This window comes from Theileria equi, chromosome 1 (assembly GCF_000342415.1).
Source record: "Theileria equi strain WA chromosome 1, complete sequence".
Lineage (NCBI taxonomy): Eukaryota > Apicomplexa > Aconoidasida > Piroplasmida > Theileriidae > Theileria > Theileria equi.
In genome coordinates, this window is record NC_021366.1 from 2,329,713 (window position 1) to 2,344,455 (window position 14,743).

Below are 14,743 nucleotides of genomic sequence, written 5' to 3' on the forward strand. Positions count from 1 at the left end.
CTAGATCACCATTTCCTCATCCTTATTCACACCCATCTCAATAATGATTCCTCAGATATTCTACTTGCTACCTTTGTTTAAATTTTCATTTACACACATTTTTAGGTTTTGGACATTCCCAATCCTGCAAGAATTTTGTCATTGTATCTTCCTTGGAAGAGATGAAATCTACAATTGCAGAATCTTCATCATTCCGAATCGTTTCAAAAAATACGCAATTTCTCAATGATGCCACAAAAATGTTAAACAGGACATGTACCATTAAAAAAATACCAAAAAGACCAGATGATAATGTGTATGTTGTTTATTTTAAAATATCCCTCGATTCAGATATCACAAGATCAATTTAAATAGTAAACTCGATATTAATAAACTCTCTGGAACATTAGGATGGTTTCTAGAATTAAGGTTGGTTTAATGTATAACTTGGTTATTCCCTCCAAATCTATAATCTACTCACAATATTCTACAGGGAACCGATATACATAGAGGGTACTATTATAAAGGGTCACGGTAGGGGTCTCCTACTCCTTGGGATACCAACAGCGAATCTAAAGTGTATACACACAATACACTTGTTTACGGGGGTATATTATGGAAGAGCTTACCTAGATGGAAATTCAGAAGTTTCAGGATCAGATTGTTTGGATACTATTGTATCTATAGGATTTAATCCTCATTTTGTTGACACAAACTACATCATTGAGGCATACATTTATAAAGAGTTCAAGGAAACGTTATTGGGTCAGACAATCAAGTTATACATTCAAGGATTTTTAAGGAGCGATGGGAAATATCAGTCGTTGGCTGAACTCATAAAGGTTATGCAAACTGATTTACACATGCATAAACTAATCATGGATGCTCGATAAACGCAGTTTATGGAAATAAACACACCTTGTACATTAGACTGAGGTTTAATGTCTCGAAATAATTTTTAAATACGTGTTTGCTGTATGCATAATTAATGGATTTCTACTAGATGAGGTTTTCCCATATTAATGTGTATGGAGAGGTTGTTTCAGAGGGACATCGATATAAATTTCAGTGGTTGCAATTCTCATTCGTCCCTTTTCGTTTCTAACATGAATCTAAATATCACCTGATTATCCCACTTGCTATTGTAAAAGCCAAATACTAGGGCTGTTTTTAACAACCCCCTGTATAGCTGGCTGTCTTGTTTACACACAATCACACTTGTAAGTTTCTGGAGTGCGTGATACAAGTTTCAAACGATACTTTCTGGATAAATAAAGATGAACCAGGGAAAATATGACGAGACCTAAAACAATGTTGTTTGTCATTGCAGTGGCCGTTACACTGGCAATAGATGCAAAGATGTCACTAAAAGGCCAACTTGATGATGCCCGTATGCGTTTGATTGAACAATCTGAAACTGTCTTTAATGCTGTGAATAAGCAAAGGGAAATGATGGATATTATGAGGGCGTTGGTATCTGATGCCAAGGTGGTAGTCATGAGTTCAGAAAAGTCATTTGAACAGGAAATTAGACAAATCAAGGCTATTGAAAGACGTAGTATAGAGTTGATTGAAGAGATGATGCCAAAACTTGAAAGGGTACGAGAATCCTCCGGGAAGTTGTGCAAGGAAATTAAAAGGGTTTTAACGAATGATGTCGGGGATTCCATCCTGGAAGGTACTCTGGAATCGGTCACTCAGGTGATGAACAAAAATGCAAATGTCCTCAAGGATATAGATGATGGCTATAAAGTCCTCACTGAAAGGCTGGAATTGATGAAGAATCAGACGGAAACACTAAAGAATATTGTGGCTCAAGAGTTGCCAAAGGAAAAGGTTTCAAATTACAATGGAGACTTGTATGAGACATTCGTGGATGATGAAGATGTAGAGCTTCAAAGTGACCAGCCTGGGCCTCCGGGAAATACTGGCCAACAAAAGTCCAAGAGAAATGTAAGCAAGGACCCTTCTAGAGAGGAACTATACACTCTATTCATAGACTCAACCTCTTTGGAACCATTTAGAAAGACCGAACTCATCAACATTAGCAATGCAATCGAGAATCTCCTAAAGAAGCATTTGCAGGAGACGAGTGTCAAAAGAACCGACGTCAAGGAAAGGAATAAAAATGCAATAGAACGTGTGCAAGAATTTTTGGACACAATTGATAAAATTCCAAGTCAATTACGTACTGAACCATTACGTAGAACAAACACTGAGCTCCTAAAAAACAGGAAAAAATTGGTAGAACTCGGAAAGGTAATGGTGGAACACATTGAAAATGAGGAAAGGATAACTGGGAGATACATGAAAGATGTCAAAGAATGTCTTTTCATGTTGGATAGAGTTAATGGAGAGGTTGTACCTGATGATATGCAGAAAAAATGCACCGATGCCTTTAAAGGGTCGCTAATCAAGATTGAAACTGGGACCAACGACAAAATTATCGAGAAACATCTTACGGAACTTGGAAACATAATGGACAATAGCGAAGGTACCATTGAAAGGATTACAAAGGCTCAAAATCAGACCGTTCCTACTCCAAGAAAGAGTACAGGTGGACTAAAGAGAAGAATTAATGGGACGCTATACTATGGACCAAAGGGAGCTGCCATCATCACAGGTCTTTTGCTAACATACTCTTGGCTCTATATATCTTGACATTAAAATTTAATGTGCAGAATGCTTCTCTATTTATGACATTTACTCGTTTTCATTAAAACAAGAATAATTTAGCGCCGGAATAACCGCCTCAGGAGCCTAAAGGTGGGACATGCGACCTGGAAGTATTTATTGTAAAATGTTCCTCCATGCTGCGATCCTCTTGTGTTCCGTAAATGGGTAATTGCACCATTACTTCTTCTAACGACTTCTTTTCCGAGCTCTCTAATCCCAAAAGGTCCTTTAATTTCCATCTTGTTGACCTCTGGAATCCCTGAGTTATACCTCAGATAATGGTTTACAAAGGCCATAATTTTATCAAACAGTCCAGCCTTTCCATTATTATTCACCCTCATGTTTTCATCATCTAGCTCGTCTGTCGTGTCAAAAATGGTCTCATTAATGGACTCCACATTAATCTCTTCCCAGTCTTTATCCCCTCTCTTTATTAAACCTCTATAAGCTTGCTCCTTGCCCCTTTTGAATCCAAATACAACGAGTGTCTTGCGCTCATCGGAGTGGACCTGAACGCTTGTGCATTTTATCCCATCATGTTCCTTCCACAGTACCTCGTTATGGTACACGACCATTGAAATTCGAACTCTTTTCAGTGGACGTATTAGTTCAGAATATGTTGTTTTTGTGGCACAATCCTCCACTTGAAAATAGTCTTCATTTATATCAGAAAGCTCCATTATCACTGGTATTTGTTCAGGGTCCGAATTTGTTTCAATGCACCCTTTACCCATTCCTTCACTATTTATTCCAGAGAGTGAACATTTTATGTAGTTAAAATGGATGGCAAGTGGACCCTTTTCGGACGAATTTGAGCTTTCAAGTGGCGTATTCCCACAGTTGCATCGCGGAAGAAGAGTGGAAATGAAAAGTGAATAAAAGAGAATTGAAGCATTCATGATGATTTATACGCTTGTCGGTTGATAAAAAGGTCACAAAGTTTTATTCGTGATGCCCTCCCAAAGATTTGGACAATTGTCCCCTGTGAATATTAAAAATGCATGCAATTTCAGACCCCACTAATTATTCATGATAGAGATTATAGAGTTTAGGCATTAATGAATAATGGCTCTTGATATTGCCGAGGATAATCTGCACGGGTAGTCTTGTAGAAATGGCTTTACCATCTTCTCCCCTTCATCTAATATCCCAATCACAGTTGCAGTATGAGAATCTCTTCTTTAGGCTCCCTTTGGTCGCCCAGTCCTCCTCTTTGCTACGAACATTACATCAATACAATCCAGTAAATGAAAACTCCTTCAACTTTTCGCTCAATCTTTTAAAATTTCCGTCTGTAAACTCGTATAATCTCTCAATGCTTTGCCCGTTCCTCTTCGAGACAAAAGTCTTGATTTTGGGATATGTCCCGTTTTTATCGACAATGACATACTTTTGACTCGTTCCCTCTTCATTCTCTTCCACAAGGTGCTCTCCATACTTTATGGTACCAATGTGGAGACTAAAAAACTCGTCAGCTCCGACTCTGTAAATAAAATGTCTAGAGTCGATCTTGGAGACCGTTACAGATGGAGGTGCTTCCTTCATCAAGTCTACTTCAATGGGCCTTCTTTCTACTCTAGAGTATGCTGCTTCACCTTGTTTCTTGGCAAATTCTAAAAGCTCTGTCTTGGGGTTAGATACTCCACCCTTTCCTTCATTACCGCTGGCGCTCTTTTCATTGGCCAAATCTACAGAATGGACCAAAATATACCTTGTTCCATCATCATATTTTATGAAAATTACGGTCTTGTCGGCATCAACTCCATTCTCAACGAGCACTTCTTTGCCGTCCCTAACGGTGCCTATTCTAAAGTTTTCCTTGACAATGTCGTTAATGGCATATTCAGTAGCTTCATAGGGTAGATGGTATTTCTTTGTCCAGATTGTCTTTGGTGGCTCTACAGAAATGTCGAGTTCTAGAGGATTCCTAACGACTTTATCCGTGGAATCTGAAAGTGAGAACATGACGATTGGCAAGATTATCGACGTTAGAATAATCGCGATTAGCGAGCCAATAAGCACCTTTTGCAGTATTTCCATTGCGGTTCAGTTGATGATTAGTTTTGCGGTACTCTGAATGGTTAATCTACTCTAGCTCCAATGTTCAAATGTTTGCTCCAAATTTAAACCTTTGCAAGCAAATTAATGACTATAAAATGTGGATTGTTCAATGATTAATAATTGCGGAACTAGCCACCAGATCTAGCAGCCGAGGGAGTACGGGCAGCTGCATGCACTTTATTCCAGATCTCCCCTGACAACCGCCACAACTCCATGACAGGCCCAACGCAATCCGGACATTTATTCACATACCATTCATCGCTATATATTCTACCACAAACAAAAATGAATGTACTTCTGAGAGTACCCCTTCTGCTCACTATCCTCTTGTCTACAAAGAGTGCCCTAGGAGACTATGGAAATCTACACTCCGAAACTGAGGAGATTAGGTCAATCATAGTCATTGATAACAATTTTGAGGATGTGGAAGATGTAGAAGACGACCTCCAAAAGACTCCCATCACCCTTGACATCTCAAGAGAGGTACCCGCTATGGTTACGACAATAAAGTTTACTAGAGCCTTTTACTATGAGATTGACCAAGACTATCATGAAGATTACAAAATTGGCATTGTAAAGGATGATGGTCAAGTGATTGCTGAGGATAGCGATCGACTTGTGGAGAGAATAGTCTACTTTTGCAGAGAAGATGATGGGAGAAGGGTCGTTAGAATCAATGACTATTATCTTACAACAGACGGAGAAATTACCCTCAAGGCTAACGAGCTTGTAAAGGAACCTGGATCTCATTATGTGCCACTTGTGAGATATCCAGTAGATGTAGACATACTGTCTGACGACATTCCCGAGGAGATTGAACGTAGTTATGGAGTATTGAAAGTTAGATTCATTATACGGAGTAAAATGGAAAATCGCGCATTTATTGGCGTTGTGAAATACGGTGGTCTTTTGGTAGATGCAAAAATAAATGATGACATTATTGAAAAGGTTGTAACGCTAAATACGACGCTCCATCATCCAGAAATTAAAATTAACCTCTACCAGAAAGATGGATCAATGACTACAGAAAAGTATTTCTATGTACAAGACGAGAATGGAAAAAGAATAGTCCAGAGTATAGACGAAGTTTATTAAAGATGCACATCCACAATTGAACTTTGCCATAAATGTAGCTTGTATGATTTATACTTTTTTGGAGTCTGTGGTATGAGTTGTAGAGAATGGATGTCCATTACGGGCTGATGTACTTTAAACCTTTACAGATGGGAGATAATAAAATGGATATTGTACCGTTATAAATGTTATGCGGCAATACGCTCCTCTGGAGCAAATAATAGTTGTTTAAACCCCCAAATCATTCTTTTGGGCGTGGAAAATCATCTGAATTGCGCGTAAACAAGATTACTAACACGTCTTTTCCTAACCAAGGTAGCCATCTTACTGGCCAGAGTCTTTTTTGGGTCATGAAAGATCATATAAATTTCATAGACACCAGTTGCCAACAGACCAAATGCCACAGCTACTCCCGGTACTATTGCCTCATAAAGCGGTCTCTTTACCGAGGTTTTTACTGAAATCATCCTCCTCAATTCGTCGAGCTTATTTTTAAGGCTCTCTCCAGCAAGTGGTTTCCCATCCTCTATATCTTTATTGACTGGAATCCACTTTGTTACATCGGACGCAGATATCTGGTAGTATTCGCAACCCCCGCTATATTTGTGCAACTCAACCAAAAGAGGGTCTCCGTACCTGCTGTAGTTTTTAATATGCCAAACTCTAACTTGGGTGAGAATCTCTGTACTTTTGATTTCAAGCACATTATCTCTATTTACAATTGACCCCAACTTAAAACTACTCTTTCCATATACTACATGGTTACAACTGCTATAACTTCCCAACTTGGTTGACACTATCCCCGGGCTCTTTTCAACTTTAATCTTCTCCTTGCTGTTGACGATAAAAGTGTCATCGTACATGACTGAATCCCGATTAACACCAACTACTTGTGAGATGTCAATTTTAACAGAGACAGAATAAATGTCTATCAGGATGTCATGGATTGTTGGATTGTCTATATCTTTCTTTGGGATTACCCCTTCTGTTATCTCTATCCATTTATTGGAATAAGGGGACTCTCTTTTATACCAAGTCTTTTTACATTCGGACTTTGAATCAAAGTATATGAGAAATGGGAACCCGTTTTTTGATGGATACCAAAATACATAAAAGCTATCAACACTTTTAAAGTCAGAAAACCCGGTTTGAGCAGTGGAACCTTCTACAAGTCTAGAAATTGAAATAGCAGAAGAATCCTTGTCAGAAATGTAATGCCACGATCTAGCAAATGTATGGGATTTTATTGTCACTAAGCTAATCTGCTGGGTACATCCGGGGCAGGAATAACTTGTGCCAGATTTAACTTGAGGACCCAGAGATATATCCACTGTATGAGCTCCATTGTTAGCACAGTTTTGTTTAAGTAATTCTTCACGCGTTAAAAAATTGCCATTTTCAACCCAAAAATTTCCTACACGTCTGTAAAGGGTAACATTTCCAAATTTTTGTTTTAGCTCCAGAATCAAAGGGTTTTTGTATTTGTTATCCAGAGACCAAAAATAGACAGAAACACTCTCATATTCTCTGTACAAGACTGGATTTTCAGGTGATATGTACCTTTTGTCACATTCCGTTGAGAGAACATTCATCATTTTTCCATTTTTCATTCTATGGATAAACTTCACATAATCACCTTTATCAAACTTATATGGGCAATTTTCAACTACTATTTTAACATCTTTATTAGTATTAGATTTTATTAAAAGTCGAAATCTTTTGGTGAAAAATATCGATTGTTAGATATTTCTTATTTTAGAGATATATTCTCTAAAATACACCATCTTAGGCTCTTTAACTACGATGAATAAGCATTGGAAGTCCATTCCGATAGAGATAACGGCAATGGCCATTTTCACGGTTATTCCAAAAAGTTAAACGGCACAGGCATCGATAAATGGTTAATTCCAAAAGGAACATTGTATTCTGACTCCAAAGAAGGACTCAGGACACGTAAACGACCAGAGGGTCGGGGAGTAACCATTAAAATCCAAAATTCGGCAACGTAAACAATGATTTCCGAGGAAAGGTCTCCTTTAGGCTCGTTGTTAAGCCGAGGGAACCTCCAGAGGAAGTCATCACACCTGAATAAAACAATAGGGGACGACAACGTCGGAATGCAAACTGCAGCGAGTGAAATCTCAACTTCACGAGCTGAAACGATAAAAGGTGTCACAAATCCAACATTAATATCAACAAGTGATGTAGCTGACAACAGGTCTACGTTATCCCTCGTTGAAGGGCAATGCCTACCTGAATCTAATCAAAAAATTTTTTCTAAATGGGTACGAGCTTGCGATCATACAGAGAGTAAACAGGGAGACATATTGCCTCTTAAAAAGCAACAAAAACATGATGATAATGGAAGAATAGGACCCAAACTAATCGTTAAACAAACTGGTACAACCTACCGTGCATCATTCCAAACTGACGACAAAGAGTTCAACAATGACATACTTGGCACTAGAAGACTTTATTATAATCTAGCTGACGTGAGGTTAGCGTTAACCCTGGACGAATTGCAATGTGGACCTGAATTTAATCGAAAAAACTTCTTCTTATATAAACAGGTGGCGACTTGTAAAACTACCCAGTGTAGACGGGGGATAAACATAACTTTTAAAAAGCAAGGCGGTAATAAAACTATGGCGCTTATAGTAATCGTTGAAGAACCAGTAGATCTCCCAAAGAGACTTACTGGAATCCTCAGTAAGAGGATAAACTCAAATGGTCAAGAAATCAAGGTCAGGTCGAAATACAATCGAAAAATCTTATTTATAAAGGCCTGTTCTGATTATTCCCCAAACCTACAGGAAACTGTAGTGTCTACAAGGGTGTAGGAACTAATCACGCACATATAACAATCCGGTACGTACGGGGTAGGTAATTTGTTGTTAGATTTTATTTCTCCATGAATGCCATACTCTCCAGTTGTTATACCCAATCTAACGAGCACAACAGTTTGTAGATAAAACTCTGCATGCTCAAGCTTAGCTCTAGTGCTATGAGTGCCTGTAATTAATCCGTTATCACTCCAGCCTTTAGAAGACTTTACGAATGAGCCCAGTCTTCTATAAACTTGGAATGTCTTTGCATCATTGGTAAGACAAAGTATTAGAGGTACGAGGTTGTGATAATCCCAGAGAAAGTAGTAGACTGTTACTCTATCTAAAAACCAAGTAATGTCTTTAAACCCAGTCTGAATTTCCCCGTTAAACTTGATACCTCCCAGGTAGAAAGAGGCTCCGGCAAATCCCGACTCTGGGAATAAATGTAGATACCTCTTGTAGCCAATAATGCTGCTAGTTTCATTTACTAGGGTTATACGGTTGCTACATTCATCCTCATAACTGTATTTTCCTTTGTTGTCCATAAAAACTCCGGAAGATGGAGGATCGGTATTCTTGGCAATGTCTACAGCAACAGTTTTCCATCTTCTAAAGTAACCACCAGTACCGCACACTTCTGACATTATCAGTCAATTTATTTGGAATAGATGTTACAAGTTTGTACTTGTCCATCCCTTCCTTCAATTTGGCCACTTTGTGATAAACCATGGGGACCTGCATGCACAATATTTTTATTTGGCAATTCCACTCTCTCTTCACTAGTCTGTCTTTTGTGCCCTGTAATGGTATATATCCTTCTTTAGTATGAACGGAGGGTACAACGGAGCATTCCAGTCATTTGACAAGGACTTGGAGCATAGTTTAATATAGATGAGTGGAACACATGGGAGTGCATTTTTTGGAGCTACCCAGACCATGCTGAACTGTGTAGTTGGAACGAGTACGATTTTGCAAATGAGAAAGAGCTTGGTCCTGTGCCACATTGTAATATCCATAATCTGATGTGTCTGGGCAACACTAAAACTTAATACCCATGTGCGATCATATACTGTGTACTACTTAGCATCCTCAAACAGTTTGAGTTGATAATTAAAATATGTTACTACTTTGGATTAAATAGACCTAAAAAGGTTCATTAAAAGGATAGTCTTTGTGGGTGGAATAGAACGGACGAGTACAACTCCTCCAGTTAATATTGTAGCCAAGTATTGTTTGCATGTCTTCGTCGCTGAGCTCAAAGTCAAAGACATCAAAGTTCTCAGCAATGCGTTTTGGTGTCACAGACTTGGGGATAACAATCAAACCTCTCTGGAGTGGGAAGCGAATAAGAACCTGAGCTGAAGTCTTGCCATATTTGTCTGCAATAGCCTTGATCCTGGGATCATCCAAAAGAGAAGGATCGTCGGGCTTTGCATTTGGCCTATCACCAGAGCCTAGGGGACTATATGCAGTAACAGCAATGCCCTTGGACTGGCAAAATTCTACCAACTTTTCCTGAGTAAGGTATGGGTGAATCTCAACCTGATTAACTGCTGGCTTGTATTTCAAACCTGGTTTGTTCAAGATCCTATTAATTTGGACATGGTTAAAGTTGGCGATTCCAATAGCCTTTACCAAGCCTTCATCAACCAACTCTTCCATAGCCTCCCATGTGTCAACAAAGCCAGTCTCACTAACAAGGAGCTTGCCATCAGCACCTGTCGGGAAAAAGTCAGGACCAGCCTTGAATCCTACTGGCCAGTGCATGAGGTAGAGGTCAAGGTAGTCCAACTTTAGATCCTTGAGTGTTTGCAGGCAGGCAACCCTGACCAAATCCTTGTCGTGATAGGTACACCATAACTTGCTGGTGACAAAAAGTTCCTCACGCTTGACAGCCTTCTCCTGGAGTTTCTCTTGGATCGCCAATCCAACCTCATTCTCATTTTGGTAGAGGTGAGCGCAGTCAATGTGACGGTATCCAACGTCAATAGCTGTCTTCACAGCCTCCGTAACTTTGCCTGGAGCAGACTTCCAGGTACCCAAACCGAGTGCAGGCATCCTTGCACCGGTATTCAGCACAATGTGTGCACCTACCTTTGAATCCATCCTGTTTGTTGGCGATGAGTACAGCTTGGCATGAGACACTATACCGAGGAGTCTTCTAGCACATGGTTTAAAAGAGATCATCTGGTCTTCCTCCCTCTCTTCTTCACCAGATCAACACACACAAGAGAACACCCAAGTACACGTACGCCTTGTAGAAAGGGCGAATCCAACGGCAGTACCAGTGGGGTCTGTGTACAGCCCATCCATCCCCTTTTCAGTGCCATTTATGGCATATTCTATGGAAGACGGTGTGTTATTGTAGAGGAAGAATTTGTGTCGTCCCTCTCTGGGATAAAAGGTGAGTTTGGTGCCAAAGGTAGACAAACTAGGGGTGGCCTGTTTCTTCCCCGTCCTTATGACGCCAGTAGACATAAACTGTGGATAATTCCTTTGTATTGGAATGTTAGTAGAGTGTTTAGGGCCATTCCTTAGTCTTCCAATCAGTCCATCAGGAGTATGAGTGGGTTTAGCGTATTTACTCCCGGCATCGGGGTACAGGGTAATGGCTTCCTGGTCATTACGGGAGGGACAATCGTAATTTTGCCTGTATTTCTCAGCAATACCAATAAGGTGAGCGGAATTCAATGTACAGCGTTCAGTTTCAAGCGGCTTTAGGAGGCCATTCTGTATTATTCCAGCATTAGTCCACCCATTGTTATCAACATCCATTTAGTATTTACCTCCATCTCCTAATCCTACTTCATATCCACCTGAAGCTATTCAATAGTAACTTCATTCCGGAATAAGTTGTTCACTGGGATATTTGATATCTTTAATACCGCTCCACCTTTTGGAGTATGGGTAAACCTCCTGTAAATTCCCTCTATGTCAGGATATCATTCATCCGTCAGATTAACTCTTCCATCATCACTATTGTAGAAGTATCCTTTATCATCTTTTTTGACTTCTTGTTTTCCTGACCCTTCAAGATATTTTCCAATCTCTCTCCACAGTTTATCCTGGCTCAATACACTTTCACCCACTACTAATAACATCACAGTTGTTTAGTCTTTCACCATCTATAGCATCTTCAGCCATTTGAGCCACTGGGGCACCTTGTAGGAGAATTTTTGTCTCAGATTATGTATCAGGAACCTGGTCAGATAAGTCAGCCGCTGGAACTTCCTCACGTTGAACTCCATTTTGTCCAAGATGTGCTGGATCAAGAGTTCTAACAGCTTGAGATTTTTGATCAGTAGGTTCAGAGTGATCAGTAATAGGAACAGCACCAGGTCCAGGAGCATAATCATCATCATCTTCTTCCTCACTTTCCTCTTCAGATTCTTGATCTTCAAGACTTACTTCAGAACGTGGTTTCATACCTGGAGAAGATTGCTTATAGGTATCCAGAGCACTTTTAAGAATATCATGAACCTCATTTGAACGTTTTTGATTCAGATTATTAAACTTATCTTCTTCCCACTTACCATCACTCTTACAAGAGTTATTAGACCACGTTCTAGCAGCTCCACCCTCACTTGCAACATAGACCAGGAGAGGTTTGTTGGTACTGTCACACTTTTCAAATAGGACAACCACTTCAGTAACATTCCACATTGGAAAGAATCCTGTCGGAATGCTGCCTTCTGGAGGACCATTTATGAAGCTCATTACGGTAAATGTTTTATCCTCTCCTTCATTCCAATAGGTATGCCTAAAGGCGGTATACTTATCCGAGCCATGTTGAGAATATTTCTTGACTTCTATGTTCTTAGAACATTCTTTCTTCTTACATCCATGAGTCGAAATCTTTTGGTGAAAAATATCGATTGTTAGATATTTCTTATTTTAGAGATATATTCTCTAAAATACACCATCTTAGGCTCTTTAACTACGATGAATAGGCATTGGAGGTCCATTCCGATAGAGATAAAGGCAATGGCCATTTTCACGGTTATTCCAAAAAGTTAAACGGCACAGGCATCGATAAATGGTTAATTCCAAAAGGAACATTGTATTCTGACTCCAAAGAAGGACTCAGGACACGTAAACGACCAGAGGGTCGAGAAGTAACCATTAAAATCCAAAATTCGGCAACGTAAACAATGATTTCCGAGGAAAGGTCTTCTGTAGGCTCGTTGTTAAGCCGAGGGAACCTCCAGAGGAAGTCATCACACCTGAATAAAACAATAGGGGACGACAACGTCGGAATGCAAACTGCAGCGAGTGAAATCTCAACTTCACGAGCTGAAACGATAAAAGGTGTCACAAATCCAACATTAATATCAACAAGTGATGTAGCTGACAACAGGTCTACGTTATCCCTCGTTGAAGGGCAATGCCTACCTGAATCTAATCAAAAAATTTTTTCTAAATGGGTACGAGCTTGCGATCATACAGAGAGTAAACAGGGAGACATATTGCCTCTTAAAAAGCAACAAAAACATGATGATAATGGAAGAATAGGACCCAAACTAATCGTTAAACAAACTGGTACAACCTACCGTGCATCATTCCAAACTGACGACAAAGAGTTCAACAATGACATACTTGGCACTAGAAGACTTTATTATAATCTAGCTGACGTGAGGTTAGCGTTAACCCTGGACGAATTGCAATGTGGACCTGAATTTAATCAAAAAAACTTCTTATATAAACAGGTGGCGACTTGTAAAACTACCCAGTGTAGACGGGGGATAAACATAACTTTTAAAAAGCAAGGCGGTAATAAAACTATGGCGCTTATAGTAATCGTTGAAGAACCAGTAAGTCTCTCTAGGAGATTCGCTGGAATCCTCAGTAAGAGGATAAACTCAAATGGTCAAGAAATCAAGGTCAGGTCGAAATACAATCGAAAAATCTTATTTATAAAGGCCTGTTCTGATTATTCCCCAAACCTACAGGAAACTGTAGTGTCTACAAGGGTGTAGGAACTAATCACGCACATATAACAATCCGGTACGTACGGGGTAGGTAATTTGTTGCTTACATCCATCGCTCTTACAGTATGGGTTGGTATATTTACCCTCCTCGGTAATATTGATGATCACTGGTCTGAAGAGTTTATGCTTTAGTTCTTGAAGTTTGTCCCTAAGTTCATCTGGAGGTGTTAGTAAATAATCAATGTCTTCAATTACTGTCCACGTGCTGTTGTAAGGATCTCCATCATTACCTAGAGGAATAGGTATGCCTCCAAAATTTCGTCCAAGAGAAACTTGCATAAGTAAGGGTTTCTTCTTACGCTTTTCATCTTCCTTACAGTAGTAAACTGTTAGATTTGGAGTGTCTTTTCTAACAAGTGGAAATGTTTCATCATATTTATTTTCTCCATTGTTTTTCCATTTAAGGTTTAAATTTTTGTATCTAACAGAGTTTTTGTTACTAGTGTAAGAATATTCGTACTTTATATATCCGGGAATACCTCCACCAGTTTTATCTTCAGTAACTTTAACCTTGGCCGTACCACACGGACATTCATAGTCTTTTGTCTTGTAAATGTCGAGGAAATGAAGATTGTGAAGTTTACAAGCAACTTTATTGAGTTTCTCTTTAAGTGCTTGAGTTGGAATAGACCCTTTGTAAAATGGATTAACTCTAGTCCCACTTATCCTCCTCCATGTCTTGCTATCCCCAGTGTTCTCATACCAGGGATTGTTGCCATTGTTTTTGATTTTAAGTTTGAGTAGAAGAGGCTTCTTTATTTCATCACCACCATCATGTTTGACATTAAAGTAGACAGACACGTTAGTTATTGGTTTGTGCTTATCGGCAAGGTTAATATATTCATCTGCAATAATAAGGTCTTTTTCACCATATTTTATGTGGGTGATCCTTGGTCTACCCGTATGTATGTAGTGTTTGTAACATTGATCCTTAAGATCACTGGATACATTACTCAACGATGCATCATCACCCTTTATACATGTTCCTTCATTTCCATCTGTCCCTCCATTTGTAGACTTCCTCCTTATGTTTGCAATATACATTCATAATGTTGTTTTATTCCCTCTACTCTCCCACTTTACGTCTCAAATCTATGTCATAGTACTTCTTCCATCCAGTTACTCCTTAAACGACCA

General features: G+C 39.3%; 12 protein-coding genes across 12 annotated transcripts; 4 read left to right on the plus strand and 8 right to left on the minus strand.

Moving 5' to 3' along the window:
• Positions 1-161: 161 nt before the first annotated feature.
• BEWA_028480 (hypothetical protein) lies at positions 162-872 on the plus strand (the record flags this gene model as incomplete). The annotated part of the gene is made up of 3 exons (XM_004829607.1): positions 162-295; positions 331-408; positions 473-872. The coding sequence occupies 3 exons, from the start codon at positions 162-164 to the stop codon at positions 870-872; spliced, it is 612 nt and encodes a 203-aa protein (XP_004829664.1).
• A 418-nt stretch (positions 873-1,290) lies between these two features.
• Positions 1,291-2,640, plus strand: BEWA_028490 (hypothetical protein; the record flags this gene model as incomplete). Its single annotated transcript, XM_004829608.1, has 1 exon — positions 1,291-2,640. One exon carries the CDS (start codon positions 1,291-1,293, stop codon positions 2,638-2,640), a length of 1,350 nt encoding a protein of 449 aa, XP_004829665.1.
• Positions 2,641-2,711: 71 nt separating this feature from the next.
• Positions 2,712-3,335, minus strand: BEWA_028500 (hypothetical protein; the record flags this gene model as incomplete). Its single annotated transcript, XM_004829609.1, has 1 exon — positions 2,712-3,335. The coding sequence occupies one exon, from the start codon at positions 3,333-3,335 to the stop codon at positions 2,712-2,714; it is 624 nt and encodes a 207-aa protein (XP_004829666.1).
• Positions 3,336-3,885: 550 nt separating this feature from the next.
• BEWA_028510 (hypothetical protein) lies at positions 3,886-4,695 on the minus strand (the record flags this gene model as incomplete). The annotated part of the gene is made up of 1 exon (XM_004829610.1): positions 3,886-4,695. One exon carries the CDS (start codon positions 4,693-4,695, stop codon positions 3,886-3,888), a length of 810 nt encoding a protein of 269 aa, XP_004829667.1.
• Positions 4,696-5,001: 306 nt separating this feature from the next.
• On the plus strand, positions 5,002-5,811 carry BEWA_028520 (signal peptide-containing protein; the record flags this gene model as incomplete). Its single annotated transcript, XM_004829611.1, has 1 exon — positions 5,002-5,811. The coding sequence occupies one exon, from the start codon at positions 5,002-5,004 to the stop codon at positions 5,809-5,811; it is 810 nt and encodes a 269-aa protein (XP_004829668.1).
• Positions 5,812-6,053: 242 nt separating this feature from the next.
• On the minus strand, positions 6,054-7,385 carry BEWA_028530 (hypothetical protein; the record flags this gene model as incomplete). Its single annotated transcript, XM_004829612.1, has 1 exon — positions 6,054-7,385. One exon carries the CDS (start codon positions 7,383-7,385, stop codon positions 6,054-6,056), a length of 1,332 nt encoding a protein of 443 aa, XP_004829669.1.
• Positions 7,386-8,584: 1,199 nt separating this feature from the next.
• On the minus strand, positions 8,585-9,262 carry BEWA_028540 (hypothetical protein; the record flags this gene model as incomplete). The annotated part of the gene is made up of 1 exon (XM_004829613.1): positions 8,585-9,262. One exon carries the CDS (start codon positions 9,260-9,262, stop codon positions 8,585-8,587), a length of 678 nt encoding a protein of 225 aa, XP_004829670.1.
• Positions 9,263-9,761: 499 nt separating this feature from the next.
• On the minus strand, positions 9,762-10,724 carry BEWA_028550 (oxidoreductase, aldo/keto reductase family member protein; the record flags this gene model as incomplete). Its single annotated transcript, XM_004829614.1, has 1 exon — positions 9,762-10,724. The coding sequence occupies one exon, from the start codon at positions 10,722-10,724 to the stop codon at positions 9,762-9,764; it is 963 nt and encodes a 320-aa protein (XP_004829671.1).
• A 111-nt stretch (positions 10,725-10,835) lies between these two features.
• BEWA_028560 (hypothetical protein) lies at positions 10,836-11,393 on the minus strand (the record flags this gene model as incomplete). Its single annotated transcript, XM_004829615.1, has 1 exon — positions 10,836-11,393. One exon carries the CDS (start codon positions 11,391-11,393, stop codon positions 10,836-10,838), a length of 558 nt encoding a protein of 185 aa, XP_004829672.1.
• Positions 11,394-11,804: 411 nt separating this feature from the next.
• Positions 11,805-12,281, minus strand: BEWA_028570 (hypothetical protein; the record flags this gene model as incomplete). Its single annotated transcript, XM_004829616.1, has 1 exon — positions 11,805-12,281. One exon carries the CDS (start codon positions 12,279-12,281, stop codon positions 11,805-11,807), a length of 477 nt encoding a protein of 158 aa, XP_004829673.1.
• A 247-nt stretch (positions 12,282-12,528) lies between these two features.
• On the plus strand, positions 12,529-13,364 carry BEWA_028580 (hypothetical protein; the record flags this gene model as incomplete). Its single annotated transcript, XM_004829617.1, has 2 exons — positions 12,529-13,254; positions 13,325-13,364. Exons 1-2 carry the CDS (start codon positions 12,770-12,772, stop codon positions 13,362-13,364), a joined length of 525 nt encoding a protein of 174 aa, XP_004829674.1. The 5' UTR covers positions 12,529-12,769.
• A 233-nt stretch (positions 13,365-13,597) lies between these two features.
• BEWA_028590 (hypothetical protein) lies at positions 13,598-14,650 on the minus strand (the record flags this gene model as incomplete). Its single annotated transcript, XM_004829618.1, has 1 exon — positions 13,598-14,650. One exon carries the CDS (start codon positions 14,648-14,650, stop codon positions 13,598-13,600), a length of 1,053 nt encoding a protein of 350 aa, XP_004829675.1.
• Between the last annotated feature and the right edge of the window lie 93 nt (positions 14,651-14,743).